This window comes from Numenius arquata, chromosome W (genome assembly GCF_964106895.1).
Source record: "Numenius arquata chromosome W, bNumArq3.hap1.1, whole genome shotgun sequence".
In the NCBI taxonomy this organism is placed as follows: Eukaryota; Metazoa; Chordata; class Aves; order Charadriiformes; family Scolopacidae; genus Numenius; species Numenius arquata.
This window is the reverse complement of record NC_133615.1, coordinates 19,284,044-19,307,746: the sequence shown is the minus strand read 5'-3', so window position 1 is coordinate 19,307,746 and position 23,703 is coordinate 19,284,044. Positions and strand designations below refer to the sequence as shown.

The following is a 23,703-nucleotide window of genomic DNA, read 5'->3' as shown; positions in this document are numbered from 1 at the left end:
TACCCCCAGCAAGTTTGCTGATGACACAAAACTGGGAGGGGTCGTTGACACGATGGAGGGCTGTGCTGCCATACAGGGAGACCTGGACAGGCTGGAGAGTTGGGCAGAGAGGAACCTGATGTACTTCAATAAAGGCAAGTGTAGGGTGCTGCACCTGGGGAGAAATAACCCCATGCACCAGTACAGGTTGGGGGCTGACTTGCTGGAGAGCAGCTCTGAGGAGAAAGACCTGGGAGTCCTGGTGGACAATAGGATGACCATGAGCCAGCAATGTGCCCTTGTGGCCAAGAAGGCCAATGGCATCCTCGGGCGCATCAGGAAGAGTGTGACCAGCAGGTCGAGAGAGGTTATCCTCCCCCTCTACTCTGTCCTGGTGAGGTCCCATCTGGAGTACTGTGTCTGATTCTGGGCTCCCCAGTTCAAAAAGGACAGGGAACTGCTGGAGAGGGTACAGCAGAGGGCTACAAGGATGATCAGAGGCCTGGAGCATCTCTCATGAGGAGAGGCTGAGGAACTTAGGTCCTTTTAGTCTGGAGAAGAGAAGGCTGAGGGGGGATCTTATTAACACCTATGAATATTTCAAGGGTGGGTGTCAAGAGGACAGGGCCGGTCTTTTTTCACTGGTGCCCAGGGATAGGACAAGAGGAAATGGGCACAAACTTGAACGTAAGAAGTTCCATCTAAACATGAGGAGGAACTTCTTTACTTTGAGGGTGGCAGAGCCCTGGAACAGGCCGCCCAGGGGGGTGGTGGAGTCTCCTTCTCTGGAGACATTCAAAACCCACCTGGACAAGTTCCTGTGAAGCCTGCTCTAGGTGGACCTGCTTTGGCAGGGGGGTTGGACTAGATGATCTCTGGAGGTCCCTTCCAACCCCATATCATTCTGTGATTCTGTGATCTTTAAACATTTGTACTGAGTCTGTCTGGGATAGAGTTGATTTTCTGCATAGTATCTCATATGGTGCTTTGTTTTACACACTGATGTTCCAGCTGATGCTGAACAGTGCTCACGCAGTGTCAAGGATGCTTCTCTCATACTGCCCTGCCAGCAAGTAAGTTGGGAGTGCACAAGAAGTTGGGAGGGGACACAGCTGGGACAGCTGACCCCAACTGACCAAAAGGATATTCCATACCATATGATGTCGTGCCCAGCAATAAAAGCTCAGGGAAAGGAGGAGGAAGAGGGGCCATTTGGAGTTATGGCATTTGTCTTCCCAAGTAACTGTTATGCGTGACAGAGCCCTGCTTTCCTGGAGATGGCTGAACACCTGCCTGCCAATGGGAAGTAGTGAATGGATTCCTTGTTCTGCTTTGCTTGCGAGTTTTGCTTTGTCCATGAGTTATTTTGTAGATAAAGGTATGTAACATGGCACCAATGGCTGCCCTACAAATCTCCCTGAAACATTAATTTCTTCTTTAAAAAAACAATTCTTTGATTAGCTTCTGAAAACAGTTGGCAATAACTGACACAAACTATTTGGTCTTTGATCTGTGATTTCTGTCATTAGTAAACCTGAAGAGCCTTTCAACTTTCCAAGCTCATATAGTCTACCTTTATGGCTCTTCAGATGAAACAGGATTCAAGTGGAATATATCTGTGCTTTTAAGGTGTTAACTCTGGAAAGGGCTGCTGCATGGCTTTTCTCTCCCATAAAAAACACACCTGTCTCCTTTTGTAACAGACAGATGAAAACACAGGGCTGGACCAGAACTATGATCAGGATTCCTGTCATTCCTGTCCCTGTGTTGCTTTCTGCTTCATAGGTAAGCTGCCAATCTAGCTACCTCTTAGTAAGACATCCATCTAGCAATTTAAGCATTTAAAGAGCTTGTTTTTTATGGTAGAAATTAGACATAGCTAAAAGTATACTGAGGTAACAGTGGCAATGAATTTTTGTAGTTTCTAGTATGGCTTTTAGAGTGGGAGTTTTCCCCAGTGTTCTGAACTTCCTTACAGACTTTATTGCTATGTATATGTAGTTATAGAAACAGATACAAACAATCCAGTTCTGCATTGTTGCTGTTTAGAAAATGTAAAGCAATAGACAAGATACATACTGAATACAGATGCTTTGCTAAATAATATTAGCAGCATTTAAACAAGGAAAAAAAAAATCTGATGCAACACAAATCTGCTCCAAGCACTGCTCTCAACTCAAAATTTAAAATTCCTTGGAAACAGAAAAGAATGATTACCTCCCAGGAAGAGGAAGACCTTGAAAAACACTCCCCTGATCCAAATAAACAAACTGGCCAGACTTATATAGAGAGCTTTAAACTAGATTTAGTGGGGGAAGGAGGTGGAGTTTTGAGGAACAGAGAAGAGCCAGGGGCTGCTGATGTATTAAGAACCAACAGGGAAACACCTGTGAAATGTCTCAAAGGAATTAGGTTGTGTTCCTCTAAAAAGGTGACATGGTCAATACTCCAGATGAAGTGCCTCCATGCCAATGGTACATGGGTAATAAGCAGATTGAGCTGGAAGCCACTGTGCAGCTAGAAAGCTATGGTCTAATTGATACCACTGAAACTTGGTGGGATGAACTACACGACTGGAGCATTGCAATTGATAGCTATAAACTGTTCAGAAGATATAGGCAAGGAAGCAGGGGCGGGGTTTGCCCTCTATGTAAAAGAATGGATTGACTGCACAGAGCTGTCTTTGAAAAACAGCGATAAACAAGTCAAGAGCTTATGGGTGAAAATTAGAGGCCAAGCCAACAAAGGAAACCTTGTGGTTGGTGTTTACTACAGGCCGCCCACCAAGGGGATCCTGTTGATGAAGCGTTCTTACTTCAACTACAGGAAGCATCATGCTTGCAGGCTCTGATCCTGCTGGGGGACTTCAATCACCCTGACATCTGCTGGAAAAGCAGCACAGAAGCTGTAAGCAGTCCAGGAGATTTGGAGAGCATTGAGAATACTTTTTTAATCCAGGTGATAGCCCAACCAGAGGAGATGCGTTACTAGGCCTGTTGCTCACCAACACAGATGAACTAATTAGAGATGTCAAGATGCCCAGGCTGCCATGATCGTGTCCTGGTGGAATTCACAACCTTGAGGGAAATGGGCCAGGTGAAGAGTAGAGTCAGGACCCTGAATTTTAGGAGAACAAACTTCAGTTGTTTAAGGAATTAGTGAATGAGACCCCCTGGGAAACTGCCCTCAAGGATGAAGGAGCAGAAGAGAGCTGGAAGCTCTTTAAGGACATTTTTCTCACAGCACAAGAGCTCTTGATTCCCACGTGTAAGAAATTGGGCAAGGAAGGCAGGAGACCAGCATGGCTGAGTAAGGACCTCCTGGTCAAACTGAAGTGCAAGAAGGAAATGCATAAGCAATAGAAGCATGGACATGTATCCTGGGAAGTATACGGATGCTGCCTAGATGTGTAGGGATGGGATCAGGAAAGCTAAGGCACAGCTGGAGCTGAATTTGGCAAGGGATGCATAGAAGAATAAGGGCTTCAACAGGTACAATGATCAGAAAAGAAAACTCGAAGAAAAGGTACCATTCCTGATAAATACGATAGACCTAATGACAACCAACATGGAAAAGGCTAAGGTACTCAACGATATTTTTTTTACCTTGTATTTAACTCTTCCTACATCTCTCAAGTCCCTGAACCTCAAGGCAGGGACTGGGGGAATGAAGGCCCTCCCATCGTAGGAAAAGATCAGGATCATGACCACCTGAGGACCCTGAAAGTACACAAGTCCATGGGACCTGATGACATGCATCCCAGGGTCCTGAGAGAATTGGCTGATGTAGTTGTCAAGCCAGTCTCCACCATATTTGAAAAGTCACGGCAGCCAGGTGAAGTCCCGAGTGACTGGAAAAAGGGTAACCACCCCCATTTTTAAAAAGGATAAAAAGGAGGACCCTGGGAATTACCAACCAGTCAGCTCCACCTCCATGTCCAGTAAGATCATGGAGCAGGTCCTCCTGGAAGACATGTCAAAACATATGGAAGACAGGGAGGTGATTAGAGACAGCCAATTCATGCCTGACTAATCTAGTGGCCTTCTATAATGGAGTGACTGCATCAGTAGATAAGAGAAGTGCTACGGATGTCATCTACCTGGAATTCTGTAAGGCCTTTGACACGGTCCCCCACAACATTCTTGTCGCTACATTGGAGAGGGATGGGTTTGACTGTTAGATGGATAAAGAACTGGCTAGATGGGCGTGAACAAGGAGTTACAGTCAACGGCTCAATGTCCACGTGGAAACCAGTGATGAGTGGTGTCCCTCAAGGGTCCATACTGGGACCTATACTGTTTAATAACTTCATCAATGACATAGACAGTGGTATCGAGTGCACCCTCAGCAAGTTTCCGGATGACACCAAGCTGAGTGGTGCAGTTGATTCACTAGAAGGAAGGGATGCCATCCAGAGGGCCCTTGACAAGCTTGAGGAGTGGGCCCATGCGAACCTCATGAAGTCCAACAAGGCCAAGTACAAGGTCCTGCACCTGGGTCAGGGCAATCCCCAGTATCGACAGAGACTGGAGGATGAATGGATTGAGAACAACCCTGCAGAGAAGGACTTGAGGATACTGGTGAATGAAAAATTGGATGTGAGCTAGCAATGTGTGCTTGCAGCCCGGAAGGCCAACTGTATCCTGGGCCGCATCAAAAGAAGCGTGGCCAGCAGGTCGAGGGAGGTGATTCTGCGCCTCGACTCTGCTCTCGTGAGGCCCCACCTGGAGTACTGCATCCAGCTCTGGAGCCCTCAGTACAGGAAAGACACGGACCTGTTGGAGCAGGTCCAGAGGAGAGCCACAAAAACAATCAGGGGGCTGGAACACCTCTCCTCTGAAGAAAGGCTGAGAGTTGGGGTTGTTCAGGCTGGTAAAGAGAAGGCTCCGGGGAGAGCAGCCTTTCTAAACTTAAAGGGAGCTTATAAGAAAGACGGAGAGAGATTTTTTTTACCCGGGCCTGTAGTGATAGGACAAGGGGCAATGGTTTTAAACTGAAAGAGGGTAGGTTTAGATTGGACATAAGGAAGAAATTTGTTTACGATGAGGGTACTGAGACACTAGAACAGGTTGCCGAGAGAAACTGTGGGTGCCTCATCCCTGGAAACATTCAAGGTCAGGTTGGATGGGGCTTTGAGCAACCTGATCTAGTGGAAGATGTCCCTGCTCATGGCAGGGTGGGAGTTGGACTAGATGATCTTCAAAAGTCCCTTCCAACCCAAACCATTCTATGATTCTATGATTTTTTTCTACAAGAACGTAGAGATAGAGAAGCTCATGATTGTTTCAGCAACCTTTTCAGTAAGAGATTCTCCAAGGGGGGAAAAACCCTCTATTGCACTGGATTGAGTATATGCCATACATTATGATTTCTACAGTGTAAGAGAGTGGCCAGACATGAAAGAATGCAATGCCTGGCATTGCATTGCCTACCTTGCAGTTTCAGGTTCTTTGTCCTTAACTGTTGCCTTGTCTTGTAGTAATGAGACACCAACAGAAAACACAAAGACTCAACTCGGAAGGAACTACGATCCCAGTTTAATTTTTTTACAAAGCAAGAGTGGGGAATAGCAGCAAGAAACAGTACTGGAACAGGAGAAGAGAACAGAGCTACTTTGGGTGATCTCCCAAAGTTTTAGAAAGCTGCAGAATTGATAAGTGAGAAAAGATTAGTGAATGGGCAGAAGTAAAATTGTTCAAATAACACAAAGAACAAATTACTGAGTTAAAAGAGTAGGCTTACAAAAAAAAGGTAAGAGGTTTACAAAAAAGGTTTAAGAAGACTTTGCTAGGAGATGGTCAGTTGTATTTCAGAACTTCCACAAAATTTGCTTACATAAGTTTTCTGCATATTTTACAGTCTATTTGCTCTCCCAGTACTGAGAGTTCTCAGGTCTATTCTAGTCCTATATTTCTGTGAGTTAACTCACTCTGCTGTCTCAAGGCAGGATCAACTATATTTCTTACCCTTGACAAACATTTAAGAGTTTCTGAAGACAGAGTTTCCATACCTTACCCCTGAAAGTTATCCCCATGTTGCAATATCTTTATTACTCAAAACCTTTTCCTAATGAATCTTTCTTACTTCTGGTGGATAGGACAAGAAATTGCAGGGCATAAAATCACAGCACCTCCAATCCATACATTACTTGCTTCCTCTGTCTTTGCAACAACCTTTTATGTTAGTGAGGATTGTTACAAAGTTCCTGCTCAGCATTCCCTCGGATTTTTTAGAACTAAACAACTCCCAGTGTGTTCTGTTCTCACTGATATGAGATCTAGAAAGCAGTGTAATAAGTCATATTTTCTCCTACATTGCTTTCTCCTGTGGTCTCTCTCTCCCATTGACTTGCATCTTTCTTGGAATGCAGTACCTAAAACTGGACATGGTACTCCAGCTCAGTATATATTCCACTTGTCATTAGTAAGGATGACTCCCTCTTTCTTACACTTTATATTCATCTTTCAAAACTCCAACATGTATTTGCCTTTTTTTGCAACAGCATGACATTAGTGACATGGTCAGCTTGTGATCCACAGTCAGTTTGTGATGCATGATAAACACCAAATCCTTTCAGGAAAAATTGTTATCTAATCTGTTGGATCTGGGCCACTGATTATTTTTGCTAAATGCAGCACTCACCATCAGTTTGTATTGAATTGCACCCCATTTTTCCTTTCTTAAATAATCTTTCCAATTTACCAAGTTTATTATTAATTCTACTCTTGATTTTCAGAGCATTCACAGTCACTTTCACCTTGGTGTCAATTGCAAATTTAAATAAGCACACTCTCTATTACATCATTGAGGTCATTAAAACATAAACATCAACACATATGGGACCTTGAACAGACCCCTCTGCAATACTACCCAATAAATCCTTCCATTGTTGATATATGCATGTGCTTCTGCATACCTGTGCCCACATATGCACAAATATATGTGTGTGCATGCACATCTACATTCTGCCTGTATCTGAATATATGGAGATTACACTGACCAGAGTACTTGGCTGGTTTTGGTGCTTGCCGAGTGCTAACTCATTTGGCTTTCCTCCAATACAAACAAAACTTGTAAATGTATCATAGAATGGTTAGAGTTGGAAGGGACCTTAAAGATCATCTAGTTCCAACCACCCTGCCATGGGCAGGGACACCTCCCATTAGACCAGGTTGCTCAAAGCCCCATCCAGCCTGGCCTTGAACACTTCCAGGGATGAGGCATCCACAACTTCTCTGGGCAATCTGTGTAAATAGCATTTGCACTAGAATCAACTAACTTGTACCTTCCTCAACTAACTGACAGCATTTTTTAAATAGAAAATATGTCAGAGCCATTTTATTGATGCACATATAACACACATCAGTTATCACATTGCAAAAATTTATATTAACTTTTACAAAATTATCCTACAAGAAACCCCACCAAGAGGGAAAACCAAAACATATTTCCAACAGTTGATCTACCTCAAGCTTAAAAAAACAAAACAAAACAAAATAAACCCCACAACTTTCCTTTTATCTTTTCATTTACAATAATGACAGTGAGCTCTGATCCTAACACAGAATTCCTCTGAGGAACTGTATAACGTGATAGTATTTCAAAAATATATTTAGAACAGAAAGAGAAAAATACAGGCTCATTTTAAAATTTTGCTTAGTTAAGGAAAACTGTAAAGCAAGTATGGAAGGTGAAGCGTGCAAGAAAACAACAGACTTGCACAGACTTGCTAGTGGGGTGCTCAGTTACACTGCTGTTAGAAATTCCCTACGTAAAACTAAGAAGAAATGGTTTGTGCTCAAGAAGTTTTATATATTCCTCAGAGATACCATGGATAGTAATAAGAACATTTTTTAAAATAGTAAAATATTTAAAGCATGGGCATGTATGCCATACTAATGTACAACAACTGAATAAAAATCTGATCTTCCCACAGGATTCACTAAAAGATTTTTTGCTTTCCAGAGAAATCCTTGTTAACTCAAACTAACATGTTCAAAATAACATGGTTCAATGATCTGGCAGTTTTTAAGAACAGATTGCTGACATGGTTTTGAATGTTTCTTAGATGAAATCACTACCATTAACAACTTCATGTTAATCAATTGGTGCCAGCAGAATTCTCAAGAGCTATTCTGTAGGCTCCAACACCAAACAGTAATCAATTAAGGAAGTCAGATGAAAAGAAATGATGCAAAGATCAGAGACATCAATGGCAAAATCTCAGAGGTATCAAAGGAAGAGTAAAAAAATATGCCATATACTTATTTTATAATGCAAGTAAATTATTCTAAACAGTCAAAAGCTTTATTTATCTAACAATTCCCAAATAACTATTGTAATCAAAATTTATGAACTAACTTCACAAATCTATATTCTAGAACATATAAATTAATTTATGTATGAATTATACTTAATCTCCAAATAATCAACACTGATTGTGGTGGGTTCGCCTTGGCTAACAGTCAAGCCCAGCAGCTCGCTCCCCCCCTCCTTCAGCAGTGCTGGGCAGGGGGGAAGAGAAAATAGGAAGAATAGGAACAAGAAAGCTCTTGGGCTGAGATAAAGACAGGGAGATTGCTGAACAATTACCATCACAGGCAAAACAGACCCAACTTGGGGAAAATTAACTTAATTTATTGCCAATTAAAATAGATATTAAATTACTGATTCGGGTAGCTGGAAACAAAAAGACAAACATTAAAACAACACCTTTCCTCCCCCCTTTTTCCCCGGCTCAACTTCACTCCAGACTCCTCTACCCGAGTAGTGCAGGGGGAATAGGGAAGTTCTGCTCAGTATATAACGGTTTCTCTCTGCTGCTCCTTTCTCCTCACACTTTTGCTCTGCTCTGACACGGGTTCTCCATGGGCTGCAGTTCCTTCTAGAACATACAACAGATCTGTCATGAGTCCTCCACATGCCGCAGGGAATATCTGCTGTGCCATAGAACACCATGTTCTCCTCCTCTCCCTGTCTGGCCTTTTCTACAGTTTCTTTTCAGAGGCACAAGCTTTGCTGATGGGCTCAGCTTTGGCCTGATTCGGAGAATGAATGGTTAAAGGTCGTTAGTGTAGATTTAGCACAGCTTGGCAAAGAACAGAGCTCAGAGCCCAGGAGCCCAGCATTCCAAGATAAGGAGCTGGCCTTGTGTATAAGATAGCAGGAACAGCCTGCATGCTAAGGAGGAACCCAATTGTCTGGGTAAAGTGCCCATCTGGTCGGGACCAGTTCCGCGGTTTGGGGTCCAGCCAGCCCAGCATTCTAAGCCAAAGGTAAAAGTACACGGTGAAGAAGACTATGAGCCTTCCTCCAGAAGACCCCGGCCCACGACCACCAGGCGACAGTAGGCATGCGGCAAGGGGAGGAGACTTATGATAATGAGTTCCTAGAAATAATTAGAATAGTAACACCTTTTCTTAGAATTAATTATAATAACCCAGCCCACATTAATGAATATGTATGCTTTTCATCATAAATAGATGCTTGTTTTACAAGCCAATGTGCAAGTTTGGAGGAGCGATCCCCCTTGTACCCGGCGGCGCAATAAACATACCTGCTTTATAACTCTCTGCGAGTTGTAGGGTTTGTTTCCGCGCGTCAATTTGGTACCCCAGATGGGACCCCCTCTGTCCGGCTGCGGGACCTGCTGAGGATGGGACTCCTCTGGGCGCCCCCGAGATTTCTCGGGAGGACTCCCCCACTCATCCAGATCACCGTGGGGACAGACAAGGACCATCCACTGCAGACCAGGTATGTTTAGGTTTTTCTTAAGGGGGACCTGTAAGTCGTGAGGAGACGTCCTACGCGTGGTAAAGAGTCGGCGTACTCGCCCCAGGGTATGCTCAAGCTTGGGCTAATGGTTGGGTTATGCTTGTGTGGGATCCCTCGGTTTTGGTTTTTGTGTTAGTGTGTGGAATTGTAATACTGTTGGTTACTTGTTGTATTTGTCATAAGGTACCACTACTGTGTTATTGTCTAATATAAGGTGGAAATTATTGTATGAGTGAAATGAGTAATTGAGACGCGGCACTGCTGCAGAGCGAGTGCGGAGTTCCGATCCGCGGTTCCGTGTTCTCCGCGAGGAGAGCGGCCGGAGACGAACAAAGCGTATGACAGACTGTAAAGAAACATTGTGTGAACCAAATATTGAGAATATTAAGTGGCAGTGTCTTGGACATTCGGATAACGTTTGTGATCCTATTTTTATCTTAAAGTGCTTTGCTTGTAATACGGAGGTTTGGGTAGATCGGGAGGACGATTTTTGGTGTCCACAGTGTGGTAGCTGGACTGAGTGGGAAAAGATCGAGCGGGTGGGAGAGTTGAAACAAGTAATCTGTGGAGACATAGCCTACCCCTGGAGATAAAGGTAGCGACAGGGATATAGCTGTACCATTTCCCGGGAGGGAAACAAGAATAACACCCAGGTGACACACGGAGATCAGGGTCACCTCTTAACCAAGGGGGTAAGGAGGACATAAAATGGGCAATAATCAAGGAGGTGAGATACTGAAAAAGAGTCCCCTAGGGTGTATTTTAGCACACTGGAAGGAGATCGGAGGCTCACCAGGTGGCAGTGTGGACAAGAAAACCCTAATTAAATATTGTAATCAATGGTGGCCCCTTTACAAGTTAGATGATCAGGAGAAATGGCCCTTTAACGGGACCCTTAATTACAATACTATATTACAATTAATGCTATTCCTTAGAAGGGAAGGAAAGTGGGATGAAGTCACATATGCGGACATGTTTTTCACCCTTTGGAACCACCCCAAATATCAGCAGGACTGTGGACTAGTGGCTCCACAAGACCCGCTAGTGTAATAAGAAAGAAGGAAAAGGAAATTTGAAGAGATGTTGCAGCAAGTGATATCTGGAGAGAGTTGAGGCTGGCAGAAAGCAGAGAAGCGTGGAGAGTGTGAAGACGGAAGGAAAGATAAGTGAGAGTTAGTAGCGGCGCTACAAGAGAGTAAAGGATTTGGAGATATGGGACCTAAAAGGCCTCTGAGAAGGGAAGGATACAGGTCCAGGCAAAGGGGGACTGACGGGGACCTGGGGAACTACCCTAGCGGATCCACTGGTTACTCTAAGGCTAGGGAAAAAGCAACAAGAAATAGAATTTTTGGTAGATACAGGAGCAACATTCTCGGTCTTGAATCAAGCCCTGACCCCTATTGATACTGATTTTGTAACAGTAAGGGGAGCCACTGGCCAGAGTGAAAAGGCATATTTTCTCAAACCTCTTAGGTTCAAATTGGGAAAACAGTTGGGGATACACAAATTCTTATATATGCCAAGCTCCCCGAAACCCCTGCTAGGACGAGATTTATTAGAACAATTGGGAGCAGAAATTAAATTCAAAAAAGGGAAAATGGAACTTCGGATAAGAGAAGATCAACTAATTGAAGTACTAAGTTTGGCCCTGATAGGAACTCCCATTACTCCAGGAGTGCCTGAGGAGATTAGAGACCAAATTTATCCGGGGGTATGGGCCTCGGGAGTGCCGGGGAGAGCAAAAGGTGCTTCCCCAATAGTGATAAAACCCAAACAAGGAGCACGACCGGTGAGAGTCAAACAGTATCCCCTCAGGATAGAGGATAGGGAGGGGATCCGACAAATTATAGACCAGTTTATCCAGTATGGGCTGCTGAAAGAATGTGAATCAGAGTATAACACTCCAATATTACCTGTCAAAAAGCCGGATGGTAGCTATCGCATAGTACAGGATCTCAGGGCTATCAACAAAATTGTTGAGGATTTACATCCGGCAGTAGCAAATCCATACACTCTCCTAACTAAATTGGTACCTGAATTGGCATGGTTTACCGTTTTGGACCTAAAGGATGCCTTTTTCTGCTTGCCTCTGAGCCCAGAGAGCCAACTTTTATTTGCATTCGAATGGGAAAACCCAGAATCTGGAAGGAAAACACAGCTTACATGGACTGTGCTACCACAGGGCTTTAAAAATAGTCCAACACTTTTTGGAAATCAGCTAGCTAAAGACTTAGAACAGTGGAAACACCCGCCTGGGACAGGAGTGGTATTGCAGTATGTGGATGATATGTTACTTGCCACTGACACCAGAGAAACGTGCCTAGAATGGACTGTGAGCCTGCTAAATTTTCTTGGACTTAATGGCTATAAAGTTTCTCCACAGAAGGCATAGATAGGTCACTTGCTGCTGGGCTATCTGGGATATGAAATAACCGCAGGCCAACGGACACTAGGGAAGGAGAGGAAAGAGGCCATTTGCCAGACACCTCGACCACAGACGCCTAAGGAACTTCGGACCTTTCTAGGGATGACAGGATGGTGTCGTCTCTGGATATATAACTACGGACTCTTGGTAAAGCCGCTATACGAGTTATTAAAATCTAACTCAAAGAATATTGTGTGGAATAAGGAAGCAGACAGAGCCTTCCATCAGTTAAAAAAGAAGTTAATGGAAGCACCTGCCCTGGGATTACCTGATACTACTAAACCTTTCTGGTTGTTTTCCTATGAAAAGCAAGGAATGGCCTTAGGAGTCCTAGCTCAGAATTTGGGACCCTATCGAAGGGCGGTGGCATACTTCTCCAAACAGCTCAACGAAGTAAGTAAAGGGTGGCCTAGCTGTCTCCGAGCAGTGGCAGCAGTGGTAATAAACATCCAAGAGGCCCGTAAGTTCACCCTAGGCCAGAAAATCACAGTTATGGTATCACATATCGTCTCAGCAGTACTGGAAGTAAAAGGGGGGCATTGGCTTTCACCTCAGGGGTTTCTTAAGTACCAGGCTATCCTGATAGAGCAAGATGATGTAGAAATAACAGTAACTAATATTGTCAATCCAGCCTCTTTCCTCAGCGGAACCGAAGGAGAATCAGTGACCCATGACTGCTTGGAAACAATCGAGGCTGTGTACTCCAGTCGACCAGACCCGAAAGAAGAACCATTGGAAGATGCAGAGGATTCCTGGTTCACCGACGGGAGCAGTTTCATTCAACAGGGGATACGCAAAGCTGGCTATGCGGTAACTGCCACAGAGGAGGTAATAGAATCCAAAGCCCTGGCCCCAAATACATCAGCCCAAAAGGCTGAGATAATAGCACTAACCCGAGCGCTGGAATTAGCCAAAGGAAAACGGATAAATATCTGGACAGACTCCAAATATGCTTTTGGGGTGGTGCATGCTCACGGGGCAGTCTGGAGAGAAAGAGGACTCTTATCTACACAAGGGAAACACATAAAACATGCTGAAGAAATTCTCAAGCTCTTAGATGCAGTATTACTGCCTACCAAAGTGGCTATCATGCACTGCAAAGCCCACCAAAAAGGGAACACCGCTATGGAACTGGGCAACGCACTGGTGGATCGAGAAGCCAAAAGAGCAGCAGAGATGGGTAATGCAGAGGTACAATCCTTGGTCCCAGATGGTAAGATACAAATTGACGACGAACCTAGATATTCTAGGGACGATCACAAATTGATCAAAGACTTAAATGGGAAAATTGAAGGGAAATGGGCCAGAACCCCACAGGGAAAAATAATAGTGCCTTTTTCGTTATTATGGGCTGTAGTCATGGCAGAACATAGGAAATCCCACTGGGGAACAGAGGCACTTTACAGATACCTGAGTAGGATAATATGTGCTCGGAATCTATATGCCACTGTCAAACAAGTCACTCAGCAGTGTGAGGTATGTTTACAGAACAACCCTAGGACAGGTCCCAGAGTCCAATTTGGCCAAATAGGAAAGGGAAACTATACGGGACAACAATGGCAAATTGATTTTTCAGAACTTCCAAGAAAAGGGGGGTTTCGATACCTATTGGTGTTAACTGATACCTTTTCAGGATGGCCAGAGGCGTTTCCCTGCCGAACCAATAAAACAAGAGAAGTGGTTAAAGCGTTGTTGCAAGAAATCATACCAAGATTTGGGGTTCCTGCAGTGATTTCCTCGGACCGAGGATCTCATTTCACTGCAAAGGTTGTTTCAAAAGTAAGCAGATTATTGGGTATGGATTGGCAACTTCACACCCCATACAACCCACGATCGAGTGGTCAGGTAGAAAAGATGAATCACTTGATCAAAATGCAGATTGTGAAGCTAGGCCAGGAAGCTAACTTGGCCTGGCCTCAGTCATTACCATTAGCCCTTCTCAGGATAAGAACAAAACCCAGAACCAAAGAAGGTTTGAGCCCCTTTGAAATACTGTATGGGAGACCATATAGTGTACAAGACGGGACATCCACAGAGTTGGGGAATGAAATATTGACAGATTACATGATAAATTTACAAAAACAGCTCCGAGGGGTAGAAAAACTGGTTCTGGGAACAAGAGCTCGTGGGCTGGATGGACCAGTACACGAGATCGAACCTGGGGATTATGTATATGTCAAGTCTTTTACAGATTCACCACTGAAGCCAAAGTGGGAAGGTCCTGGTACTTCCAGGTACTGCTGACCACTCACACGGCCATAAAGATCAAGGAACAAGCCGCTTGGATCCATTGGACTCGAGTCAAGAGAGCTTCAGAACCCCAATGGACATCAATGCAGGCCGGACCCCTGAAACTTTGCCTCCAACGAAAAGATGGACATTAATGACATTAATAGTCGTCAACATGCCAGGACTTTGTATTTCAGGGGGAGGGACATGGGATATGAATACATATTCACGAAGTCTGGAAACATTGGTAAGGGCTACTAATCTGTCAGATTGTTGGGTATGTACTACCCTACCCAAAGGAGAAATGAAATTGCCTCTATATGGGGTGGCAGCAAGCGATTGAAACAGTGCCAATGGAACCTGGCCCAAATTTTGGGCAAGAGAGGGAAATGAGTTGAACAGGTATTGTGAGTACGATGATAATATCTACCCCTTAGGACCCAGATTTGATTTACAAGTGTTGAAAGAAGAGCTTGTTGTGTTAATTAGCAGTAACAATTGTACCTGGGAACACGGAGAATATAGACACAGGGGGCCGGTGAATAGGACAATAGCCTGGGGATGGAGCAAGTTCATAGCTAAAACTCAGATTTTGCATCAGACTGCGCAAGATGACACCACATTCAGGTTTTCAGACCTTTGGGAAAAGTTAACCTCGTGGTTACCTAACCTGGCTTGGCTTAAACAACTGTTTATCCTTCTAGTAGCAATACTTTTGTTAGGAATCTTAGTGTGTGCATTAACTAGATGTCTTATGTGTTGTACCAGGGGGGGCAAAGATGAATACATTCAATGGAAGAAGCATCAGCTCCGTGAACGAGTGGAGTCAGGGAAGTATTTTAGAAATCAGATGGAGAAGGAAAGTGTGTTATAGGCAATTGTAAAAGAATTTACAAAGGTGAAAGAAAAGGGGGGACTTGATTCAGAGAATGAATGGTTAAAGGTCGTTAGTGTAGATTTAGTACAGCTTGGCAAAGAACAGAGCTCAGAGCCCAGCATTCCAAGATAAGGAGCTGGCCTTGTGTATAAGATAGCAGGAACAGCCTGCATGCTAAGGAGGAACCCAATTGTCTGGGTAAAGTGCCCATCTGGTCGGGACCAGTTCCGCGGTTTGGGGTCCAGCCAGCCCAGCATTCTAAGCCAAAGGTAAAAGTACACGGTGAAGAAGACTATGAGCCTTCCTCCAGAAGACCCCGGCCCACGACCACCAGGCGACAGTATGCATGCGGCAAGGGGAGGAGACTTATGATAATGAGTTCCTAGAAATAATTAGAATAGTAACGCCTTTTCTTAGAATTAATTATAATAACCCAGCCCACATTAATGAATATGTATGCTTTTTATCATAAATAGATGCTTGTTTTACGAGCCGGTGTGCAAGTTAGGAGGAGAAATCCCCCTTGCACCCGGTGCCGCAATAAACATACCTGCTTTATAACTCTCTTCGAGTTGTAGGGTTTGTTTCCGCGCGTCAGGCCTGTGGTGGGTCTGTTGCAGAGCCATCTAGAACCAGCTGTGTCCAGCACAGGGGCAGCCCCTGGTCTCTTCCCACAGAGGCTTGCAGGCCTCTTCCCTGCAAGCCTCCTGCCTGCTACCAAAACCGTGTCACTTATACCAAATATACCAACTTAAAAACTGAGTGAAAAAAAAAAATCAAATACATACAGTTTAGTCCCTGGAGATTACTCGATATTTTTACATCTCTTGAGCATTTTTCTTTTTGAATAGGGAGAAACAATGCCTTTTTTTTTTCCCTCTATATATTCCACCTGTGAACAACTATTAAGCACAAATAACATTGCTTTGTTAAACAGCTACGTTTTTGAACCTGCTGAGTTAGCAAAGACATCCACAGCAGGGTATTAAGATGGGGGGCAATTAAATACCACTCAAAATAGGGTTCTTATTTTTCCATCCTGAGGGCCTCTATCATGTTACATGCCATAGAAAGCTACCTGACAATCTGTAGTGCATTCTTTACCTTCCACAAGCAAACTATCAGAATCTATTAAGATTACTTTATGCTGATAGCACTAGAGACAAACAAATCACAGACCAAGAATCAGATACCAAATAATGTGTCTCAGGGTGCTGAGGCCAGGCCCATTTGCAAGAAAATGATATCATGTGAAGCTGACATGCTCAATGCATGACAACTGATGCACTGCAAGAGGGCTGGACTAGACGGTCTCTAAAAGATCCCTTCCAACCCAAACCATTCTATGATTCTATGTGTTGCTGCCTTTGATATAATATCAATCTGTTATAAATGCTACTTTTAAGAACACCAGTAAATAACTAGAGAAAGAAAATAAGAGTTTAATGTTTCACAAGATACATTTCTTTATTATCATAATCACAGAAACATGAATAGACAGGAATATGTAAGTGAACATTAATCAATGCAATTAAATTTGTTTCAAAGATCAGGTAAACATACTACAGAACACTGTATTGTAAAGAAACAAAAATATCTGCTTTCTGGCCTTACAGTGCACATTTTGGTGCAATTACTAAGACACAATAGTGTTCAATTCAGCAATGTATTGCAGAACATCATGACAGTCCACTTCAAAAAGGGTCATGACATGCAGCTTGCTAATAAAATGGTATGGTATATAAAACCACCACATGTTAATTCATAAAATATATAGCGGTTTATTTGGATGATTTTGAAGTGATTTCAGTGTGGAATTTAGTTTTTATCCAGGACAAACATCCAGAGGCTCTTATTATTTGCAATAGTCTTCTTTTAGGCGATGGATTTGGCTTCAGGTAGGAACGCCTCCCAGTATTTTATTAGCTTGCAGAGAAGGAAAAAAAAAAATAAACCTTACTTTAAGTACTGAATGTTCGAAAAGAACATACATACACCTTCCTCCTCTTGTACTGAATTTGTCTCCACTAGACAAAGTAAGAACACAGATGCTTCCATTCACATTATCCATTGTCCATTCATTAATTATCCATTCACATTATTACATGATGCAAGAAAAACACAAGTAATAAATACACAAATCTGCTCATGCAAACAGTTATTCTTACACACTGAGCACATTGCCACAGAATATAGTTATACAAAATTTGTTTGCACAGTGAGTTTGCCATTCTTACCTCTAAAGGTGCTTTGTTTTTTAATTATTTTATTTTATTTTTATTAAACAAAGCTGGAGGGTTATATTCCCAGATTGAAAAATGGAAAGATTCCAGACACTCATTTGGGAACCAGGCCTACTTCTGAGTCACTGAAAGCTGTTTTACTGCTGTACTTTTGGGGTTTTTTTAAAAGCAGATAAGCATTAGAGTATTCAAGTCTCTTCAGTAAGCCTAAGCACATATTTCATGCATTTTACTCCAATCTACAAGTAAAAGTATTACTTGAATAGAAAAGATTCTCCCCCCACATCCTTGACAAAGCTTCTCTCTTGCCCCCCTGAATTAGGGCTATGCAAGTGAGAACAGTAATAAGCTGGGAAACAGCAATCACTATGTTCTCCTATTACAGACTAGAGTTAGTTATCTATGTTTTAGAAACTGCTATACTTAAAGCCTGCCTTTTTTAACTACCCTAATATGGAATATATTAAGTATTAACTCGTACAAAAATTTTAAAATTTCATACCTGCTGTTGTGTTTGCACTAACGATTCTAAGTACTTGATAATAACAGTTTTAAAGTCTTTCACTCGTTCCCTCTGTTAATAGAGTAAATAATTATGGCAGATTAACCTCTTAACCAAGTTTGCTTGGAACATCAATATTATCTAAAGCAAAACTATCATTTACTTGGACAAAATTATACATGCCTCAAATCTTTGCACTTCCTCACGAATGGTTTCGGAGATCTGTTCAAAATCTTTTTCTCCTTGCTGAACTTTTGTCTCCCACTGGCAAAGGAAAAACATGCAGAGATAAGACTGCGTTTTCTGTTCAGTCTATCGGTATCTGAACTTTTATTTAGTATGTTAGTGATAGTCATTCAAGAGTTGAAAAGCACCTATTTGGTTTTTGACATACTTAAGGGAAAGTCTCAGTACAGTAATTTCAAAACAACAATTTATAGAGAAGGATGTCATCAGATCAGTTCAAACAGTGGTATCTCTAAGGCAATGTTATTTGTATACCAAATATAAAAATATCTTAATATTGTTATTAACAAATATTTAGTAACAAAAAATTTAAAGATTCTTTAGCAAAGAAAAAGGATCTCTACAGCTTTATTAGCTATTCCCTTCACAAACACTGCTATGAAAGGAACCTAAACCTTTAAGTTTTCTTACCTGTTCAATCAAATACGAAAAGGTCTCAAAAAATAGTTACCTGTACTTTCCTATTCACAGAAGAGATTATTAAATCTTCATCTCTGCCTATGCTCAAGTAAATGCTTATCTTTGTCATATTTCTGCTGCAGATGACAAGCTAAGAAGGATGTGTTTTTTGATCAGAACATATTTAGGCAAGCCAAAGCACAAGCTCTCTTGCTCAGTGGGGACTGTTTTAAGAGACAGAAGGAATTAAAAAACAAACAAACAAAAAAAAAATGGCAGGTAAGAGCACAGAAGGAAAATTCAGAGGAAGTGAAGCTGCTTGTAGGGTTTTGCCATACTGGGAAGAAGGCATTAATAATACTATAAAACACTTGGTCATGTTTATCCTTATTTTATGTCAAAAGACATCCAGCTACACAATTAAGAAAGTATGATCATTACTAGACTTTCTTTTGCACCTCCTTTTATGCAACTATTATATTGCTAAATTTAAACCATCTGTGTAAGTATATTATGAAAAAAGCTATCATCCTGACACTGCAGACATATGCATGCTAACAGACATTCTAAAAATGCAACTGTATCTGTTAATCTTAACATACTAACTGAATTATGGAAGCTAAAAGAACTGGTAACAGTTATCTTCCTCAGAAAAAAAGCAGCCAGGAAGCAACATACACCAATATAGTATATTCCTGCTAGCAATCTAGTGGTGCTATTTAATGACAAGAGCATTTTGTGGTACAGTGTCATCTTACTGTTGCAATATGTAATGAACATCTATTCAAATAAATAACTTGAGATATTTATGGTTTTAGTCTGTATTTATTCAAAGTTCCCTTATTATCTTTTCAGATGTACGCTTCTGGAGCTATGCAATAAGTCATAACAGGATCATAGAATTGTCTAGGTTGAAAGGGACCTTTAAGATCATCAGTTCCAACCATTAACCTAACACTGCCAAAACCACCACTAAACTGCGTCCCTAAGCACCACGCCTACCCGTCATTTATATACCTCCAGGGATGGTGATTCAATCACTCCCCTGGGAAGCATGCTCCAATGCTTGAAAACCCTTTCTGTGAAGAATGTTTTCCTAATATCCATCCTAAACCTCCCCTGGTGCAACTTGAGGCCATTTCCTCTTGTCCTATCGCTTGTTACTTGGGAGACCAACACCCACCTTGCTACAACCTCCTTTCAGGTAGCTGTAAAGAGCAATAAGGTCTCCCTTCAGCCTCCTTTTTCTCTAGGCTGAATAACCCCAGCTCCCTCAGCCACTCCTCATAAAACTTGTGCTCTAGACCCCTCGCCAGCTTTGTTGCCCTTCTCTGGACATTCTCCAGCACCTCAACGTCTTTCTTGTAGTGAGGGGCCCAAAAATGAACACAGGTTTCGAGGTGGGGCCTCACCAGTGCCCAGTACAGGGGAACAATCACTTCCCTAGTTCTGCTGGCCACACTGTTCCTGATACAAGCCAGGATGCTGTTGGCCTTCTTGGCCACTTGGGCACACTGCTGGCTCACATTCAGCCAGCAGTTGACCAACACTCCCAGGTCCTTTTCTGCCAGGCATCTCTCCAGCCACTCTGCCCCAAGCCTGTTGTGACCTAAGTGCAGGACCCGGCACATGGCCTTGTTGAACCTCATACCATTGGCCTTGGCCCATCAATTCAGCCTGTCCAGATCCCTCTGTAGAGCCATCTGACAGATCAACACTCACGTCCAACTTGGTGTCCTCTGCAAACTTACTGAGGGTGCACTCAATCCCCTCATCCAGGTCGTTGATAAAGATCTTAAAGAGAACTGGCCCTAGTACATCCCTGGGGAACATCCCTTGTGACCAGCCACCAACTGGATTTAACTCCATTCACTACAATTTTTTGGGCCTGGCCATCTGGCCAGTTTTTTACCCAGCAAAGAGTACTCCCATCCAAGCCATGAGCAGCCAGTTTCTCCAGGAGAATGCTGTGGGAAAGGGTGTCAAAGGCTTTACTAAAGTCCAGGTAGGTGACATCCACAGCCTTTCCCTCATGCACTAAGCAGGTCACCTTATTACAGGAGGTGGTCAGATTTGTCAAGCAGGACCTGCCTTTCATTAACCCATGCTGGCTGGGCCTAATCACCTGGTAGTCCTGCACATGTCACATATTGGCACTCAGGATAATCTGTTCCATAACCTTCCCAGGCACCGAGGTCAAACTGACAGGCCTGTAGTTCCCCGGATCCTCCTTCTGGCCCTATCTTGTAGGTGGGCATCACATTTGCTATCTTCCAGTCAACTGGGACCTCCCCAGTTTACCAGGACTGCTGGTAAATGATGGAAAGTGGCTTGGTGAGCACATCCGCCAGCTCCTTCTGTACCCTTGGGTGGATCCCATTCGGCCCCATAGACCTGCGTGTGTCTAAGTGTCACTCACCATTTCCCCTTGGATTATGGGGACTTAATTCTGCTCCCTGTCCCTGTCTTCTAGCTCAGGGGGCTGGGTACTCAGGGAACAGCAGTAGCCAGATGAAGTTCCAGTTGGGCTTTGCCCCTTCTAATTTTTTCCCTACATAGCCTCTCAATATCTTTGCAATCCTCACGAGTCACCTGCCCCTTCTTCCAAAGACCATAAACTCTCCTTTTTTCCCTGAGTTGCGACCATAGCTCTCTGTTCAGCTAGGCCAGTCTTTTTCCCCAACGGCTCATTTTTTGGCACATGGAGATGGCCTACTCCTGCACCTTTAAGACCTCCTTCTTGAAGAACATCTAGCCTTCCTGGACACCTTTGCCCTTCAGGACTGCCTCCCAAGGGACTCTGTCAAGCAGGCCCCTAAACAGGCCAAAGTCTGCCCTCCAGAAGTCCAAGGTAGCAGTTCTGCTGACCCCCCTCCTTGCTTCTCCAAGAATTGAAAACTCTGTCATTTCATGTTCACTGTGCCCAAGACAGCCTCCAACTGTCACATCACCCACAAGTCCTTCTCTGTTTGCAAACAACAGGTCCAGCAGGGCACCTTCCCTAGTTGTCAGGAAGTTATCCTCAACACACTTCAGGAACCTCCTAGACTGTTCCCTCTCAGCTGTATTTTATTTCCAGCAGACATCTGGTAAGTTGAAGTCCCTCATGAAGACAAGGGCTAGTGATTGTGAGACTTCTCCCAGCTACTTACAGAATATGTTATTGTTCTCTTCATCTTAGTTGGGTGGTCTATAACAGACTCCCACCACGATATATGCCTTACTGGCCTTCCCCCTGATTCTTACCCATAAACACTCAACCCTATTGTCACCATCATTAAGTTCTAGACATTCATAACACTCCCTGACATACAGGGCCACTCCACCGCCTCTCCTTCCTTGCCTATGCCTTCTGAAGAGTTTATAGACATCCATTGCAGCACTGCAGTTGTGTGACTCATCCCACCACATTTCCATGATGGCAACTACATCATAGTTTTCCTGCTGCACAATGGCTTCCAGCTCCTCTTGTTTGTTGCCCATGCTGCATACGTTAGTGTAGAAGCACTTCAGTTGGGCTAATGGTCCCACCACCTTTTTGCTGGGAGAAGCCCTAATTCCTACTTGACCATTCCCAGGTGCTGCTGTAGTTTCTAACACTTGCATCTTTGCTGCCACATGGATCTCCGTCCTCTACCTCCATTGAGACGGCAGACAGAAGGACCTCACTAGCATACCGTCCCAGAAACATTGGCACGCCACTCCCACGCTTATCTCTAGCGAGCCTGGTTTCATCCCCTTCCCCCTTCAAATCTATTTTAAAGCCCTTTCGATAAGCCCTGCCAACTCTTGGTGCCAAGAACCTTTTCCCCCTTTGAGACAGGTATACCCAGTCTGTCGCCTGCAGGCCTGGTGTTGCGTAAACTGACCCATGATCAAAACACTCAAAGTCCTACTGCTGACACCAGGCTCGGAGCCAGGTATTGATCTGTTAGCTCTTCCTGTTTCTTCCCTCGTCCTTCCCTGTAGCTGGAGGGATAGAGGAGAACACTACTTGTGCTCCTGATCCCTTAACCAGTCGTCCCAAGACCCAGAATTCTCTCTTGATTGCCCTTGGGCTTCTTGTTGCCAGTTCATTGCTGCCTACCTGAAAAATCAGTAACAGATAATAATCTGAGGGCTGTACCGGGGAAGGAAGCTTTTTCTTTATATCTTTAACCCAGGCCCCTGGGAGGCAGCAGACTTCCCTAAGTGGATCTGGTCTGCATATTGGGCCTTCTGCTCCCTTCAGGAGAAAGTCACCTATGACAATGACTCATCTTTTTTTCTTTACTATAGAGGTTTTGATGTGAGATGTCATTTGACTTAATCTCAGAGACACCTCCACGCTAATTGATTCATTGTCCTTGTCATTGTTTGGTTCTGCATGCAGAACCTCATACCTATTTTACAAGGGTACCTGGGAAGTTGGGGGAGTTACTGGGGAGACACGCCTGCTACATGGGGCAGGAACTTGTTGCCATTGCCCCCCATCCTCTAAGTTACCACATTCGGCCAGGCAGAGAGAGTACAGGGAATTCTCTGTATCATGTGCCCTGTCTGCCTGTTGGGCCTGTCCCAGGGAAGGTAGGGTGTGACTCCAGCAATCTATCTCTCTCTCAAACTCCCTGGTCGTTCTCAACTTACTTACCTCCTCCTGGAGCTGCATCACTAAGTGGAGGAGCTCACTGCAGTCACCTGATATTGGCATAAGAGTAGGGCACACCCTGCAGCCTGATAACTGTGTGGCAGTGTGCTCCCATGAGAGCTCCACCTGGGAAGCTGAATCAGTCCTGCTGGGTGCAGAGCTTAGGGAGGCCAAGGCTTTCCGCTGGGTAGATACCATGGCTCCCTGGTGGAGCTGGTACAGCTTCCGTGCAAACTGTCACACCACACTCTGTTTGCCTGCTCTGGTCGCAGAGCTCCCTAGGGCTGCCTTTTATGAGAGTGGGGGTGGCCACTGTTACTGCTGGCCCTGCCTCATCAGCAACCCTTGTGCGAGCTGCTGGCTCCCGCGGGTTGCCTGTACTCTCCTAGTGTTTCCCTGGCT

The 23,703-nt window shown here is 43.8% G+C and overlaps 1 protein-coding gene across 3 annotated transcripts in view; it reads right to left on the bottom strand.

The window, feature by feature from the left end:
- Positions 1-16,728: 16,728 nt before the first annotated feature.
- LOC141476555 (sorting nexin-2-like) overlaps positions 16,729-23,703 on the bottom strand; it is a 63,571-nt gene continuing 56,596 nt past the window's right edge. For all 3 annotated transcript variants that reach the window (XM_074165244.1, XM_074165242.1, XM_074165243.1), the window contains exons 13-15: positions 18,213-18,293; positions 18,030-18,101; positions 16,729-17,210 (exon numbers count right to left, since the gene is read on the bottom strand). In XM_074165244.1, the coding sequence (XP_074021345.1) occupies positions 17,160-17,210; positions 18,030-18,101; positions 18,213-18,293 (204 nt within the window). In that variant the 3' untranslated portion in view covers positions 16,729-17,159. The remainder of the gene's footprint in view (positions 17,211-18,029; positions 18,102-18,212; positions 18,294-23,703) is intronic.